At 47.5% G+C, this 16,371-nt stretch overlaps 2 protein-coding genes across 5 annotated transcripts in view; one reads left to right on the top strand and one right to left on the bottom strand.

Annotated features, from left to right (window-relative positions):
• RBAK (RB associated KRAB zinc finger) overlaps positions 1-9,078 on the bottom strand; it is a 28,927-nt gene extending 19,849 nt beyond the window's left edge. The window contains exons 1-2 of one of the 4 annotated variants that reach the window (XM_027612959.2): positions 8,906-9,078; positions 188-246 (exon numbers count right to left, since the gene is read on the bottom strand). In XM_027612959.2, coding sequence (XP_027468760.1) covers positions 188-202 — 15 coding nt within the window. In that variant the 5' untranslated portion in view covers positions 203-246; positions 8,906-9,078. Of the gene's footprint in view, positions 1-187; positions 247-1,076; positions 1,508-8,905 lie in introns of those variants that run through there. The other 3 variants (XM_027612957.2, XM_027612958.2, XM_027612960.2) reach the window with 3 other exon arrangements.
• Positions 9,079-9,288: 210 nt separating this feature from the next.
• LOC113933156 (speedy protein E4-like) lies at positions 9,289-16,270 on the top strand. Its single transcript, XM_027612982.1, has 7 exons — positions 9,289-9,502; positions 10,003-10,200; positions 10,849-10,907; positions 11,429-11,514; positions 13,456-13,624; positions 13,808-13,912; positions 15,459-16,270. Exons 1-6 carry the CDS (start codon positions 9,394-9,396, stop codon positions 13,865-13,867), a joined length of 681 nt encoding a protein of 226 aa, XP_027468783.1. The 5' UTR covers positions 9,289-9,393; the 3' UTR covers positions 13,868-13,912; positions 15,459-16,270.
• The last annotated feature ends 101 nt before the right edge of the window (positions 16,271-16,371 follow it).

Here is a 16,371-nt window from a genome sequence, read left to right as displayed (position 1 = left end):
GGGTGCTGATCTGACCCCCTAATAACTTACATGATACTGTCTTTAGACAGTACTTTACATGATAGTACTTTACATGATAATGTCTTTTATTCCCACCTTTCCATTTTAAAATCTGGATCCATATAAACCTCCTGAAATGCATTACAAAACCAAGCAAAGGAACATATACAGAGGTAGAAACACTCACCTGGGATTCATCCATTTTCTGCTGCTCTTGGAAAAACACACAGACTGTTAACAGTAGACCTAGGTAGGGAAGCAGAAGAAATAAAGAAGTCAGAAACATCCTGCATAATAACCACCAAAGAAAGCTCATATCCTGTGAACACTCAGAAGGGGCTAAAACTGTGAGAAAGGAGAAACAAAGAGTAGAACTGTTGTCACCCCACATATCAGGAGGCGATTAGATGGGTTACTCTCATTGGTTAACATAAACATCGACTCATTTTTCAAACAGCTTGCCTTCATTAATGTTGGAAAAAAACCTCTTACACTGTTTACATATTTTCTTACTGACCCTTCAAATTGCTTAAAATCGAAGTATCCACAGAAACAGAGAACAGTAGTTCTCTAAAGTGATTAATGTGCATCAAAGCATGCTTCTGTTTTTAAATAGTATCACTTTACCGCGTTATCGCTGCACGTAAGAATCTTTTACCAAGAAAACTGTAACAGGGCGGACAGAACACCGGCCCCGGAGCTGAGTCCTGTGAGCAAGCCCACCCACAGACCTCGTCACCCTGGACAAGCCACCTCCCTTCTCCGACCCAAAGTCCTGTCAACCTAGGCAGCAGCACCTGGACCTCGCACACTGGTCCGGCGCTACGCTGTGGGATGCCTCAGGGCACAACCCAGTGCGGTCAGCAGACACTACTGAGCGCTTAGAGACGCGTCGGGAAGCTGGACAGAGAACCCGGGGGAGCAAGGCGTGTCGGGTGTGGGGGGAGGCGCGGGTCCCCTGCGCCCCCGGGAAACCTGGGTCCCACGAGTCCCGAGTCCCAGGGAGCGCCCATCCCTCCCAGTCCAGCCGCTCGCGCCCTCTCGCCGCCCGGAAGATCCACAAGCGCCCGACCTACCCCGTCGGGACCCGCCGAGCTGCCCCAAGGCTCCCGAAGGCTCCGGGACGGAGGCTGCTCCTCCTCCGCCTCCCGGGGCCGCCGTTCCCGGGGAGCCGGTTCTGGGCCTACGGGACAAACTCACTTCGGACCGACGACCCTCTCGGGGCCCGAATTGGCCGCCCGGGGCCTCGCCGTCCCGCAGTCACAGACGGGCCGGGCCCTGGCCTCGGCGCCCTGCGCCGCCGCCGCCCGCCCGGCCCCTCCGGCCCAGCCCGCGGGCTCCGGGGCTCGCGCTCGGGGGTCCCCGCTCGAGCCCCCGCCCGGCCCGCGCGGACCTGAGCCCGCACAGCCCCGCGCCCGCTGGGTGCCGGCCCGGCCAGACGGCGTGTAACCCCGCAGGCCCCGGGAACCTCGCCCGCCGGAGGCCGAAGCCTGGGAACCACGGCGAGCGGCGACCTGGGCTCGGACAGGAAGCGAGAGCAGCGCGGCGGCACTGCGCGTGCGCGAACACGCACACAGGCCGAGCTGCACATGCGCAGGACAGCGGCGGCGGTGCGCCTGCCAGAGCCCACCCGGGCAGCCGGACAAATACCCCGACTTTTGTTTCCCGTGAGTCCAAGCGCCCACAAGTTAGGGGACGTCTCGAAAGTCTCCACCCCATCTGGTGGTTAAGAGGCGCTGCACTGAGGATCAACCGCCTGGACCTAGGGCCAAATTTCCCATTTGTCTTCGCTCCTGTTAGGGATCAAGGAAAGGTGTCACCTCGAGTGGAGGGCTGTGTTTGCGTCCTGGATCCCTGGTTCTTTGCCTGCCCTGAGATCTATCGGGTTGGCACTGAGATTCCCCACGAGCAAGAGAGGACAAGGAAAGGGTGTATCGTGTGCACGTCAATGAAATATTAGAAGTTTCACTAAAACACTGGGATACAATTAATACCCAGTCATGACATTAGATATTGTCATCCATGGGCACATGGTTTCTCCAAGGAAGGGGAGGGAAATAGAAAATGTAGCTTGTCCAGATTACACAACGAATGCTTAAATACTGTAGAACAATCAGAAATCACATACAAACTCCAAAATAAAAACAAAAATACCACCAAACCCAGCTACCTGAGATCTTGCCCATCAAAGAGAATTATGTGTGGGTTAGGTTAAAATGTCATTTTTCAAAGATGGGACCATAAGGATGACGATTTATCAGTATTTTTGTGTGTGTGTGTGTGTGTGTGTGAGATTATATAATCCTGTTGTTGGTCAATTGCTTCTTAACCACTGGCAGGTGGTGGGGATTAAAAGCAAAATCTCCTGCCATCCAAGAAATCCTCTCCACGAATATACAAATAAGGACAACTGTTCTGTTGTTTTTTAAAAAAAGATTTATTTTAGAGAGAGAGAGCAGGGGGAGGGGCAGAGGGAGAGGGAGAGAGTGAATCCCAAGCTGACTTCCTGCTGAGCAGGGAGCCCCATGCAGGGCTCGATCCCACAACACTGAGAACAGGACCTGAGCTGAAAACAAGAGTTCACCACTTAACTGACTGAGCCACCCAGGTGCCCCCGTTCTATTGTTAAATAACCATTAAACCAGACTGTGTTGTACATCACAGGCAAACCACTAACAAGATTGCAAGGATTGTCTTTTCATGCAGCTCAGCAGATACAATCCATTACATAGACGTTCTCAGGCTAAAGAGCACACCTGTTTCACGTTAACAGGACTTGCCAGCACCATTTGCTATACGTTTTTTCATAGTTCATCCTCACCTGGTAATCTGGGTGCCCATCCGTGCTAGTTGTTTCCGTCCAAAACTTCTTAACCTCTCTCTGACAAGCAGGTAGTTACAGCTCAGAGCTAGGTACCTAGAGCCCATCCTTAACTCACCTGGTGACAGAGAGACACCACCTTCCTTGAGGTTTACATTTCAAAGAGATGGCTCCCAGGCCCTTACGAACAACCTTCCCTGGTTGTAATGCTGGCAAGACAGTTACTTAGCTTCTAAAGAGATTTAGACACATATGAAATCAACAGAGTAAGTTCTCTCCAGGTAACACTCTTTTCAAAGGTAATAGTAAGTACTGATTTATGCAAATGAATGGGCACATAACCCATTCCTGATTTCCCTAGCTGAGCTGCTATATCAACTAATCCTGCACAAAAGACGTGCTTCTCTGGAAGCTGTGAAGTCTTGCCCAGCTCTTGCTGCTAGTAAGTGTGGCCCGTGCCCAAATTCTCACCGATGGAATGCTGGAATTCGAGCGAGGTGACCATACCTCCCCTGGGCCTGAGCCTGGAAGACTTCCAGGCACGTTTCTTCTGTATTCTTTTCCATTTTCAGCAGGTAAAGGATGGAAGCTGTGCTGAGCACCTTGGTGAAGACAGGCAGAGCCCCTCTCTGCTGGGTCCTGGCCTCCAGCCCTTGCCTCCCCCACCGGCACTGACCCGCTCAGCTGAAGACTGGGACGCCCTCCCACCTCTCTCTCCATTCTGGCTGTGAACTCTGGTTGTTGTACCCCTTTGCCCCATAACACCCAACTCTGTCCCTGCATCTCAGAGAAACCCTGCCCCCCCCCAGAACCCCTGCCCCATACCTTGGCCTGGATAACTCTCTGGGATGCTCTTGGAGCTCACCCTTCTCTCCAAATGGTTAAAACCTGTCATTTCATATTCATATATTTCCCCCTTCTAGAAACTTCTTTAAGCGGGGAGGGCAAATCTGAACCCTGTGATTCTGTCTGGGCCAGAAGCAGCAGATCTGCACCTTTTAATATGGCTTCATTAAGATCTCTACACATTTATTAGTGTTTAAAATATAAAGCTTTCTCTTTTTGTATTTGTATTTGTATCAAATACAAATATTTTCCCCAATTTGTCATTGACCTTTTTAACTTAATGTTTTACCCTTATTTTCTGCCGTATGGACATTATTTTTTGTGTGTTCAGATTGTTCACTTTCTGTTCATAGTTGTCATCTGTTTTGACACTGTATTTGAAGCCTTTCCTGCCCTTAATTTTCTAAGTAGTTACCTGCACTTGTTCCTATTTATTTTTTTCTCTTTAGTGCATCAATTTTAGTAAGATAACTGGCACCCATCTTCAAGATTTGTAAATCATTCTTCTCTTAAAGTCTTTCAACCATTTCTTCCCAAAACTAGCACATTCACTGTGACCAGGAAATGCCAGTGGCTAAGAAAGCCCAAATTTCTAATCTGTATGAAAAGAATTGGTTCTTTGAAGCCTCGGCACATGTCTTGCTTTAATGGAAGGCGCTGCAGAAGTGTCAGGAAAGTGACTGTCAGATCTAAATTCCCTCTTATTCAAAACACTGGTTGGATGGGATTACGGGAAGCTGTAACAAAGTAAGACAACCCAGGCGGCTTTAACAACAGAGATGCATTGTCTCGCAGTTCCGGAGACTGGGAGTCAGAGATCTAGGTGTGGGCCAGGCTGGTTCCCTCTGAGCGCTGTGGGGGAGGGTCTATCCCATCCTCTCTCCTTGGCTTGTAGATGACAGTCTTCTCTCCATGTGTCATCACACTCTCTTCCCTCTACCTGGGTGTCTCTGTGTCCAAATCCCCCCCCTTTTGTAAAGAATGATGTATTTATTTTAGAGAGAGAGAGAGTGCACATGAGCAAGGGGAGGGGCAGAGGGAGAGGGAGAGGGAGAGGGAGAAGCAGACTGCCCGCTGAGTGCGGAGCCCAACTCGGGACTCGATCTCATGACCCTGAGATTATCACCTGTACTGAAATCAAGAGTCGGATGCTCAACAAACTGCGCCCCCCAGGCACCCCCCAATTTTCCCTTTATATAAGGACACCAACCATCTTGGATGAGGGCCCACCCTAAGGGCCTGATTTTACCTTGATTTCCTCTGTAAAGACCCCACCACTAAATAAAATCACATTCTGAGGCACCAGGGGTTAGGACTTCAACATATGAATGGGGGGGATGGGGGGGGAGAGGGTACTCAACTCAACCCATAGCATTTGTGTACCTGGTCATGTCCAATTTGCTTTCTCACTGCCTTGGTTATGTTAACATGGGCAGAGCCCTTACAGATCATCTTATCTAAATATTTTATTTTATAGGTGAAGAGATGGGTGCTCAGAAGGCGGGAGGATTTGCCCAAGGGCACATGCTGGTTTGTAACAAAAACACTACTTTCCCATTCTCCTCCCCCCACCCCGCCATCTTTTATACAGGCATATTGTAACTACTGGTTTATGTCCTCCACATTGTCTATCATAAGGAGTCTGGGCAGATGGAGAAGGAGACACAGTGAATAGGATATAGGACTTGAATCAGAGCAGCTGAGGTGAATCCTGGGGTCTTCAGTCTTTTGGGCTTCGCATCCCTTGTTTCTGAAAAACGAATCCCAGAACCTGCTTTCTCCACTCAACAGAGAAAATGAGACAATCCTTCTGAACATGTCTTATAAAGGATGAATCTTTATTTCGGAACAAGATTTGCAAACATACATGGGCATATTGGCATGTAGAGACAACATTTTATAACACTGAAAAGAGGCAATTATAACAGACTACAAAACTCAACTGATTTTAGGACCCACCAAGAGTATGTCAGCCTTGGTGGAGGGGAGTATAAAAGTCAAAGACCAAGATTGGCCTTTAATGCTTAGCTTCAGACACCAGTTCTTAGAGATCAGTATCCAGAACCTCTTCCCATCTGCCCATCCCAGAATTCTCTTCTGTGGGTTAGCGCTCCCTGTCACCTTCCTAAGGTGTCTCTAGGTCTTATGGGTCACAGAGGGGAATACAGAGACCATTCTTCACTAGGGAATGACAGGCCAGGGTGAGCAGCCCCTGGTGAGCCATGACTTCCGAGTGGAGAGGGCAGTTTTTATACCAGTGCAGACACATACACTTGGGATACGTATCCAAATCAGAGCTGAGGCTGCTGCATGGGTTGTCACCGGCAAGCTGGCCAGAGGATTGGAGCTGGTTCTGAAGGTCCACTTGAGGCCTGGTCATAGTCTCCTTCATCCAATAGTGGCTTGGCTTTCTTTAGGACCCCATTGCCCTACCCGGGTGGCATGTCCCACAGAGAGATTTCCAAATCTGAATGTGCATCCATAAAAAAGTTAAATTGGCCCCCACCTCAGTTCTGTTGATCCAGAACCACTGAGGCTGGATCCAGGTATCTGGATTTCAGTTACTTTCTCCATGTGATCCCCATTTTGCATTTGCAAAGCACTTCTGTTTTCACACTACTGATATTTGTGCAACGTAGCTACAGCCACTGAAAGAAACAGAGGAGAGGTGGTAGTTTGCTTTTCTCCATCTGAGTTGTTTAGTCCATTTTTGGGCAATGTACCAAGGTATCTTGAGGTGGGCCCTGCCTAACTGCAGCGCGTCTGGACAAGGTGGCGGGGGAGAAAGGATGATGCAAACCATCTTGAAGAGCCCCCCTCTTCAAAGTAATCCACACTTTCACAGCAAAGACGAGAATTTTAATGGGGACAGAATGTCCACCTTCTGGTATCAGGAAGCCTCCCTGGGTGGAAGAATGGACTTCTGTTTTGTTACGGGAGGACCCGACCAGCTATGCTGGCTGAAAGCATCAGCAATGGAATCTGAATGCAAATTGGCTTCCTAGAGATTGAACTTCACCAGCTATGAGTCACATGTCCTTCACATGGCAGTGCCTTTTCCATCAGTGGGGACCCCCAGGAAGGCCTGGGCCCAAGGATGCTGTGCAGGAAGCCCAAGGCCGTCTGCATGCTCTCTGAGACCTCGTCCAAGTGTGAAAGTTGACGATTGCAAACAAAGGACACAGTCGATCCCTTGCACCTTGAATCAACTACTTTTTAAAAATTTCAGCTTTGTTGAGGTATAACTGACATATAAAATGGTAAGATGTTTAAAGTGTACATCATAGCGATTTGATACATGTAGCCACAGTGAAAGAATTCTAACCATCTAGTTAAGTAACACAACCATGACCTCACATACTGACCTTTTTTTGGGGTGAGAACATTTCAGTTCTACTCTTGGCAAATTTCAATGATACAATACAGTGTTATCAGCTGCAGTTACTGTGTTTTATATGAGATCTTCAGACCTCATTCATCTTATCCCTGAAAAGTTTTCACCTTTTTACCAGCCTCTCCCTAGTTTCTCCACCTTCCCAGCCCCTGGCAACCTCTTCTTTACCTTCTGTTTCTATGAGTTTGACTTTTTTTGCTGTTTTCTAAGATTTCACATATAAACGATACCACACCGTATTTGTCTTTCTCTGTCTGGCTTATCTCACCCAGCATAATGCCCTCAAGGTCCATCCATGTCACAAATGGCAGGATTTCCTTCTTTCTCACCTATATATGAGATATATATCTACACATCTCTATATATATATATACCTCACATCTTCTTTATGCATGCATCTGTTGATGGATGCTTGGGTTGTTTTCATATCTTGGCTATTGTGAGTAATGCTGCAATGAACACAGGAGGGCAGATATCTCTTTAATATCCTGTTTTCATTTCCTTTAGATATATACCCAGCTGTGGAACTGCTGGATCATATGGTAGTTCTGTTTTGTGGTTTTGTTTTTTTTTAATCTTTTGAGAAACCTCCATATTGTTTTCTGGGTGAACTGATTTGACTTTATTGATGCTTGGAATGAAATACGTAAGTGATCAAAATACAAAATAAAACTTTAGGCACATCCCGAATAACAGATGTTCTTCTCATCAAAGTTCAAACAATGGATCGAAAGCAAGATTTAGCCAAAATGTGGACACAACCCACGTATCCATCAACAGATGGATGGATAAACTAGAAATGGTATGTATGTATCTATATATTATATTGTTATTATATTATTATGAAAGGAACATGCAAAAATACACACACGCACACACACAATGGATATTATTCAGCCTTAAACGGGAAGGAATTCTGACACACACTATAACATGGATGAGCGTTGAAGACATTTTGTTAATGAAATAAATCAGAAACATATGGACAAATTCTGTATGATTCCACCGATAGGAGGTACCTGGAGTAGCTAAATCCACAGAGACAGAAAACAGAATGGTGGTTGCCAGGCGCTGGGGGAGGGGAGAACAGGGAGTTATTCTTCAGTGGGGACAGAGTTTCAGTTTTAGGGAAGATGAAAAGGTTCTGGAGGAGGATGGTGCTGATGGTGGTACAACAACCCAAATGTGCTTAATGCCACCGAATTATACCCTTAAAAATGGTTAAAATGGTAAAATTTATGTTATGTTATTTTAACACAAAAAGAAAGAAAGAGTGAACAAGATTCAGATGCCCAGGTAAAAAGCAGAGGTAGGAGGTAGGAGGTTCAGAAGTCAGCTAGCTATTTTGTTACCGCATCTGTGCTCCCACGTGCTTCCTACCTTCTCAAAAAAACAGATTCTGTCTTGAATTGGAGATTTTCCATTTAGCCTTTTTGTGCATGTGACATTTTACTCATAGGATACACAAGTGGTAAAATTTCTGGGTCAAGAGTGTTACACACACTCACAAATGTTATATGCAGACTAGAGCAGATTAATTGCAATCAAGAGGCAGGTTTTGGGTGATCTGGGGACTTCTGAAATTGTAGACACTGTCTGAAGTGTGTGGGAGCACATGTACAGTTTTCTACGAGTTTAGGTTCCCAAAACGTCTCTCGGGCTCAGAGATGCCCGAGAGTAGAGCATGAGTGCTCCCCTAGCACGGAATCCCCAACACAGTGTCAGTAAAACATCAAGTGGAAGAACTCTGCCAAATCAAGCGATTTAAACTAACTTTTAAATCCAACAAGTCCATGTACCTGGCACCTTCTTTACATACTCATTTCACTCTTGTAAAATCTTACCTTTCTGCTCTTCCCAAATTTCCTTGTCTCTTTCCTCCCTCTCCCACCAGACCGCGCCCTGAAATAGGAATAGAAGGATGGAGAGAGCCGGGCATCTGCTGGAGAGGAGTAGAGTGACCCAGACCCCTCGAGGACGGTTTTGGAGGATGGTCCAAGGCTGGGTCGGTGGCAGGAGACAGCCTTTACCCTGAGCTCCAGAAGCGGACATCGGTCTGGCAGTTATGTGTGTTTCCCTTCAAACTGGTTGCCAGGCTGGAATGACCTGTGACATCAGAGGCTTCTGACCTTCCTGATTGGAAGGACCAGACTCCGTGGTGCTTGGCAGTGAAGGTGGACAACAGCATCTTCACAGAGCTTTTCTCCACTCCTGGCTTTGCCCCAGCCTAGAGAGGGATAACGGGCTTGTGTTCAGCCAGAATCCAGAAGAGGAGTTTGAGCACAACAGGGCCTAAGTTTTCTGGAAGGGCAGAAAGAGCTTGGGAGGAATCATGGCCAGTTGTCAACCGTGTTCCCAGTCTGAGGACGAGAGCCCCCAGCCTAGCTCCTCAGGGTACCCCTTGGAGGCAGTGGTGGATGAAGAAAGCCCGGGACCATCAGGTGAGGAAGCAGGAGGGGGAAGGGACTTGAGAGGCTTGACTAGTAAGGAGGAATGGGTACCAGAAGTCAGGAAAAAGTGTCTGAGTAGGGTGTGTGTGTGTGACAGGAGAGATTGAGAAGGCCAGGGATTGGAGAAGGAGAGTACAGGAGCTGGGGACAAGACTATCCCCATAGAAGGAAAACCCAGGAAACAAGGAAGGAGGGTTAGGAGATGAGATCCAAAGATGAGATGGAGGAAGAGAGGAAATTATCCCATTATTCCCATGGGAGAAGTTATCTACAATGAAGAAGTTTTGAGGATGGGGGTGGTGAAACAGTGGCAAAGATGAATGGGGTCAGATGCATATCAACAAAGGAGAAAGATGGAAAGATGGTTTGGGAGATGCCAATCATCAATGAGGCTGGAGAGAATGAAGGGGAGGTTTGGGTTTTTTCGGGGGGGAGGAAGGGTGGCTGAATTCCAAATAAGCTTTATACTGTAGCCTGGTTTCTTCGCTCAGCCCCCTGGGTAGACCCCTGCCCCGTGCCTCAGTCCCCCGGAAGGAAGAGGAGAAGGGATGAGTCAGACGAGGAGACAGCCTCGGGGACTGAGGACATCTGGGTCGTGGAGACACTGTGTGGACTCAAGATGAAGTTGAAGAGACAGCGGGTGTCTTCAGTGCTCCCTGAGCACCACGAGGTCTTCAACAGGCTGCTCGGTAGGAAGAGCACCCTCCAACCCTGTTCTTTTTTCTCTCAAAACACAAAAAACTTCCAATGTTTATGCTTTTCCAGTGGAAAAGAATTCTCTGCAGGTTGGTGAGCTCTCCATCCTTGGAGGGCTCCATACTGATCCCTCATCGGGGACACTTAAAAATGACAGGATTAGGCAAGACTTGGAGAAAGGTCTGTACTTGGGATAAGAAAGCTTGGTTTTAGTTGCACTCCTGAGACGTCTTCACTCTTACTGGATTTTTGAATCTAAATGCCTTTGGCTGTGTGTGGGGGGGGAATGACAGGCCATCTTTGTACCCTGATGTCACTGTGGGTTGAGAAGATGACAGTGAATGACTTTATGGTCTCTGCAGTGGCACATCCATGCATGATGAGACAGCATCACTGTTTACTTCACGTCTAATCCTGCAGGTGTGCGGCTGACACCTACCTCTCTCTCAGCCACCCCACAAGGGGAGCTGCCAACTTTTCTTGGCCAGTGAATGGTCTTTGCTGCCCTCTGCCCATCAGCCTCACCCTTGGCCTCATCCTGAGACTTCCCTGGGGGAGGCATCGTGCTCCTCTTTGCTCTGGAATACTCCCACAGTAACCCCATTCCGCTTGCCAACGTGACACGTGCTCTCTTTTCACAGAGGATCCTGTCATTAAAAGATTTCTGGCCTGGGACAAAAATTTTAGAGTATCTGACAAGGTACTGTTGTTGTTCTCCACTAAGATGTATTCTTGCTCCAACACCTGTCCTGGGGCAGGGGGATGCCTCCTAAACCCTGTCGCCAACCTCATGCCTGCCAACACTTCCCCTCGGGGACCTTGTGGTTTCTTGCAGATCCTCTGGGACCTGAGTCCCAGGTGTGCCCCTCTGGCTGTTGCCACCTTGAGTCCCTTCTCCTCTCAGCTCTTGGCCGGGGTTGGGGGGGGTGGGGGCTTCCCTTGGCTCCAGCTTATCAAAGACCCTCCAGAAGCCAGCAGTCCTAAAGACAAGCCCTCAAACCAGCACAACTTGCTATCCTGGGGGTGGGGGTGCGGCGGGCACCAAAAACTCTTTCCCTTGACTTCTTTGGTTTGCAAGCAACCTTCTGACACCAAATAAGCAAGTTCACCCAGCACGTCCAAGCAGCAGCACCTGCTCCAGCCTCCCGTGCCCTTTCCCCACTGGTCTTTCTCTCCCAGTGTGTGACCTCTCTCTGATGCCTTTTCTCCTCTTTCCGCCAGTATCTCCTGTCTATGGTCATAGCTTACTTTAGCCGTGCTGGTCTATTCTCCTGGCAGCACCAGAGAATTCATTTCTTCATAGCGCTGTGAGTATTTTGCTTCATCCATCAGCAGTTTCCAATACCCTGGGAAGACAGAGGGGCGAAGTGGGACTCTGACCTTTCATCTACTTTTTTTTTTCCCAACCTGTTTGTAACTGTTTTTTAAACCTTTGTTTTTTAATTTTTAATTTTTATTTATTTTTTTAAAAGGTTTTATTTATTTATTTGACAGAGACGCAGCGAGAGAAGGCACACAAGCAGGGGGAGTGGGAGAGGGAGAAGCAGGCCTCCCGAGGGCAGGGAGCCCGATGCGGGGCTCGATCCCAGGACCCCGGGACCATGACCCGAGCCGAAGGCAGACGCTTAACCGACTGAGCCACCCAGGCGCCCCTTAAACCTGTTTTTTAAAAAATTGTTTACCCTGTGTATAAAAACAATAGGATTATAGTATTGTGGGTTTTTTTTTATACTGTTCTTTGTAAACACAAACAACCCTAACATCAGCTAAGAGGCTGACCAAAGAAAACATAAAACCCTCCTAAGAGGGAAGGAAATAACGGACACCGCCCTGCCCCAAGCAAATAGGCTCGACAAGCCGCCAGTTCTGATCCGCCGCCTGTCTCCCTCCCACGGCCGGACCAAGCGTGATTGTCTCCCTCCTCTGCGCTCCCAGCACAAATGCCTCAGTTCAGGCCCTCAAGACATAGCACAGATCTGTTGTGGATGCTTCCACTGGTGTTTCTGACAAGCCCGTCCCCAAGCCAGTGAGCGCTAGGTGCCTGACGTCTTTCCAAAGCTCCAGTCTCCTGCTTCACCCTCCGTAACAATCTTGCCAGCTAGTGGCACTCTCGGTCAAGGCCAGGGTTCCCGGCTTGGCTCCAACCCTCTCATCTCCGTCCAACTTGTTCACCTTCTTGGTATTTCATCCTTCTAAGCACCCTTCCCTCCATTCCTATACTGCTTTTTCTGTCTAGGTGATTTTGCACATATACCTAAAAAATATGACCTGTCCTCAAGGTTGATTCCAACTCCCAAATCTTCAGATACACCCCCCGACCCGCCGACCTCCCTGACTTCTCTGCACCCTAGTAGCGCTTCCGTTAAAATCCTAGTCTCCTGGATATTTTGGACTATAGTTATTTCTTATCCACCCACCACTCCACCCTTCTGCCCCCTTCCCCAATCCCATTAGACTAGATGCCTATTGAAGGCAGGTCTTGTCAAAATATGACCACACTCTCAAGGACACTCAGCACAATTCCTTCCATTTTGCAAATTTAAGTTATGTTGGGTCTAGGAGGTAATCAGCATTGCACTTGACCATGAGAAAAAGCATTCATTTATTCATTCAACAAAAACGGATAAAGTGCACCTTATGTGGGTATTAAAGAGGGCACATCCTGTGTGGAGCACCGGGTGTTATGCACAAACAATGAATCATGGAACACTACGTCAAAAACTAATGACATAATGTATGGTGATTAACATAACAATAAAAAATTATTTAATTAAAAAAAAAGTGCACCTTATGTGCCAGAGACCATGAGGCGACTGGAAGAGAGATTCAAGAAGTGCGTGTTGAATTAATGCAGCCACGTGAACCCAGTCCTGTATTAGTCATTTGGGAGGAAAGCCGTGATTACGGAAATAGAGCAGTCAGCTCCCGCCCACAGGAGCTGTACACGTTCCTGCTCCACGGGGAGACAGGTGTGTGCACAGACAAGCTGAAGCGAAGGGGGCACGTGTGGGGATTGAAAACAGGGCAGGATATGCCCGCAGGCTTCCCGGTGAGTTCTATCTTCATCCCCAAGATGGGAGAAGTCTCTGCCCCACCGTGCCTTCCTGATGACTGGGTGGCGCTCTGTGACACGGGGTAATGAGCAGCCTGTGTCTTTTCTGGGAAGCTGAGCTCAGGTGGCGGGGGGCGGGGGGGGGGGTCGTCCTTCCTGTCCTGCTCCTGACCAGCAACCTGATGTCTCTCTCCAGCTACCTGGCCAATGACATGGAAGAGGATAACCAGGCCCCCAAACAGGCCATCTTTTCATTCCTCTATGGGAAGAACCGCTCCCAGCGTCCCTTGTTCCACAAACTGCGATTTCAATTCATCCGATCCATGGGCTGGAAGACCAGGGTGTCCCGGGAAGAGTGTGAAGAGGTGGGTGCGCTGGGGGGGTTTGGGGAAGGGGGGCCCAATGGGAGAGAGTGGGGAACATGGAGGGACATGGGATTCGGGACGAGAGAGAATTAGAGCCTGGACAGTGGGAGGGAGCCGGCGGGGGGGGGGGGGGCGGCGGGGGCATCTGGAGGTTGTCTTCTCATGTGGCCGCTTGTCTTCCAGATCCAGGCTTTTGATCCAGAGCTGTGGGTATGGGGGCGAAATCGCACCCTTGTGCCCTAGAGCTCCCGGGACCGGGGAGGCCTGAGGTCATCGGCCTGAGGGAAGGTAAGTCTGTGTCCTCACGGGTCCAGGCACAGTGATTTCTTGTGTACTGAGGGACTCTGCAGAGTCCAGTTGCTGGACCCACGCTCATATCCCCCGCCCCACACATCAGCTTTCCACACGCCTTGAAAAAGAGCAGCTGTACAGCCAGACGCTGACTCAGGTCCCAGCCATAAGCTGACAACCACACAGAGGGGACACGTGTGGGGGCCAGACCTCAGGAAATCCAGTTCGTCACAGAGGCACAGACTTGGCTGAAATAATTCCATTGAAAGCAACTGGGCCCAAATGATAGCTTTGACGAAATGTTGATTTTCTGTGAAAAGTGACTAGGTTTCCAATTTTTTCCCTAGATTGTGTTTTGACTTTCTCTTTCATCCCTCGGAGATAGTAACTATAGGGATTTATTTACAACAAAGTAAATGTCTAACAGTAGGATATTTGATGGACCAGTCTCCCTATCCAATAATAAAAGATAAATTATGACTATGTGTTCATCCAGATTTGCTTGCAAGCACATTGCTTATGGCCAGACCACCTGTGCATCCTTCACGTCCCCTGCCTGCTTCTGGACCAGTCTCCCATCTTGTTCCATTACACCTTTCCCCTCAGCTTTATGGTCAAGGAACTTTGTCAGAATGAGTAAAGCTTAAGAAATACTAGTTTCAGCACGGCTTATTGTGATCGACACATAGAGTTATAGATTTGCGCAGAGGATTAAGTAAAGATTTGGTTTAAATAGTGTGAACTAGCTCTCTCAGTCCATTCAGGCTCCTACAACAAAGCACTACAGACTGCATGGCTTATGAACAACAGACATTTATTTCTCACGGTTTGGAGGCTGGAAGTCGGAGAGCAGGGTGCCAGACCCTTTTCTGGGTTGCAGACTGGGTGGGCTCTGAGCTAGGTCTCTGGGGTCTCTTTTATCAGAGCACTACTCCCATTCATGAGGGCCCCACCCATGACCCAGTCATCCGAAAGGCCCCGTCTCCTAGCACTGTCACCTTGTGGGTTAGGATCTCAATGTATGAATTTGAGGGGGGAGATAACAAACATTCAGACCATGTAGCATTGACTAAATTTAGGACTAGGTGCTATGGTTAAACATGAGGATCTAGGGTTAGATCTAGGATGTCGGGGGATGATCTGGTCTTATGGTTTGGGGTGCTGGTGTGTTAGTGATGTTTGCCATATGGTTATTAGTTCAGACTTTAAGTAGCACAAAAGGACCAAGGTGAGTGTCAAGTCTAAAGTAACATTCTCTCAGGTTTGTTTTACTCCCTGAGCAGAATCCCCTAGAGTCCTGGCTATCAAGCAGATAACTGGGCCTGACCTTAGACACATTAAGAAATTTTTGGAGTCAGGGTCACCAAAGTCCAAAAGTCATAACTGAAAATGAATTGGGGTTTAGAATGAAGGATTAGAGATAAAACTGGATTTATCAATTAGTCTAAACTCTGGTCAGAATTGACCGAGAATGTGAATAATCTTTATATCTGGAGAGTCGCCTCCTTTGCGATCTGACTTCCTCTCTTCCTCTCAATTGCAGATCCCTGAGCCCAGGGGAGACGCAGGTTTTCAGGAGGAAGTCAGTCCAGACCCTAACAACAGACATGAGGAAGGAAGAGAGGAGTCTCTTGTGCAGATAATCTAGAAGAACCCAGGACCTTCTAGAATGAGCTGAATGGAATTATCATGTTGTATCCCTAGGAGCTGGGAGTACGTGTAGGAGTCCACACGTCCCGACAGAGGGACAATAAGAAACCAGGGTTTTTTTTCCAGGTTCCATTCCTTCCTGGGGCACCACCAAATATTTCAGATTGTTTAATTCAAATCTCCCCTGAGGTAGAAGTTGGAGGTCCCATTTTTTATGCATTGGGACACAGATGAGGAGGAAATTACTTCAAAAATATAAAATTAGAGACAAAAGGATTGTAATAGCCTAATATATGCCATGAATTTTCATTGGTATATTTTGAAAAAGTTGCCCTTAGAATTATTATATTTATTTTTATATTTTATATTTATGTATTTATTTTAAATAGTTCTGAAATAGTCATAGTTTTCAAAACATGCTGTTCCTACAAAGTTTTGCGATGAGATTACAGCTGTAGATAAAAATTTTGATTACATATTCAGGATAAGTTTTTGTGTTTTTATTATATTTACAATAATATATCAATTACACTTATAACCAGATGGGTGGTTCCCCCAAGTTCTTATAACTGTAAATGTTTATTTGACATTTAGTCTTCGTTATTAAATTGTGAGAATCAGTTGTAATTTTTTAACTTGCCTTGATGACATGTTTGTATGTTATTTTATGTTATTTTAGGTTATTAAAGAGGACACTGCAATGTGTCTCTTGGGGAAACATAATAAAGATAAAAGTCTTCTCATCTTCATGCTGTTTGTGGTCATCCCAATCTGTGTTACCTATTCACTGTCAAGTGATACTGTTG

The sequence above is a fragment of the Zalophus californianus genome, chromosome 10, assembly GCF_009762305.2.
Source record: "Zalophus californianus isolate mZalCal1 chromosome 10, mZalCal1.pri.v2, whole genome shotgun sequence".
In the NCBI taxonomy this organism is placed as follows: Eukaryota; Metazoa; Chordata; class Mammalia; order Carnivora; family Otariidae; genus Zalophus; species Zalophus californianus.
The sequence above is the reverse complement of the archived record's forward strand: the minus strand, read 5'-3'. Positions and strand labels throughout refer to the sequence as shown.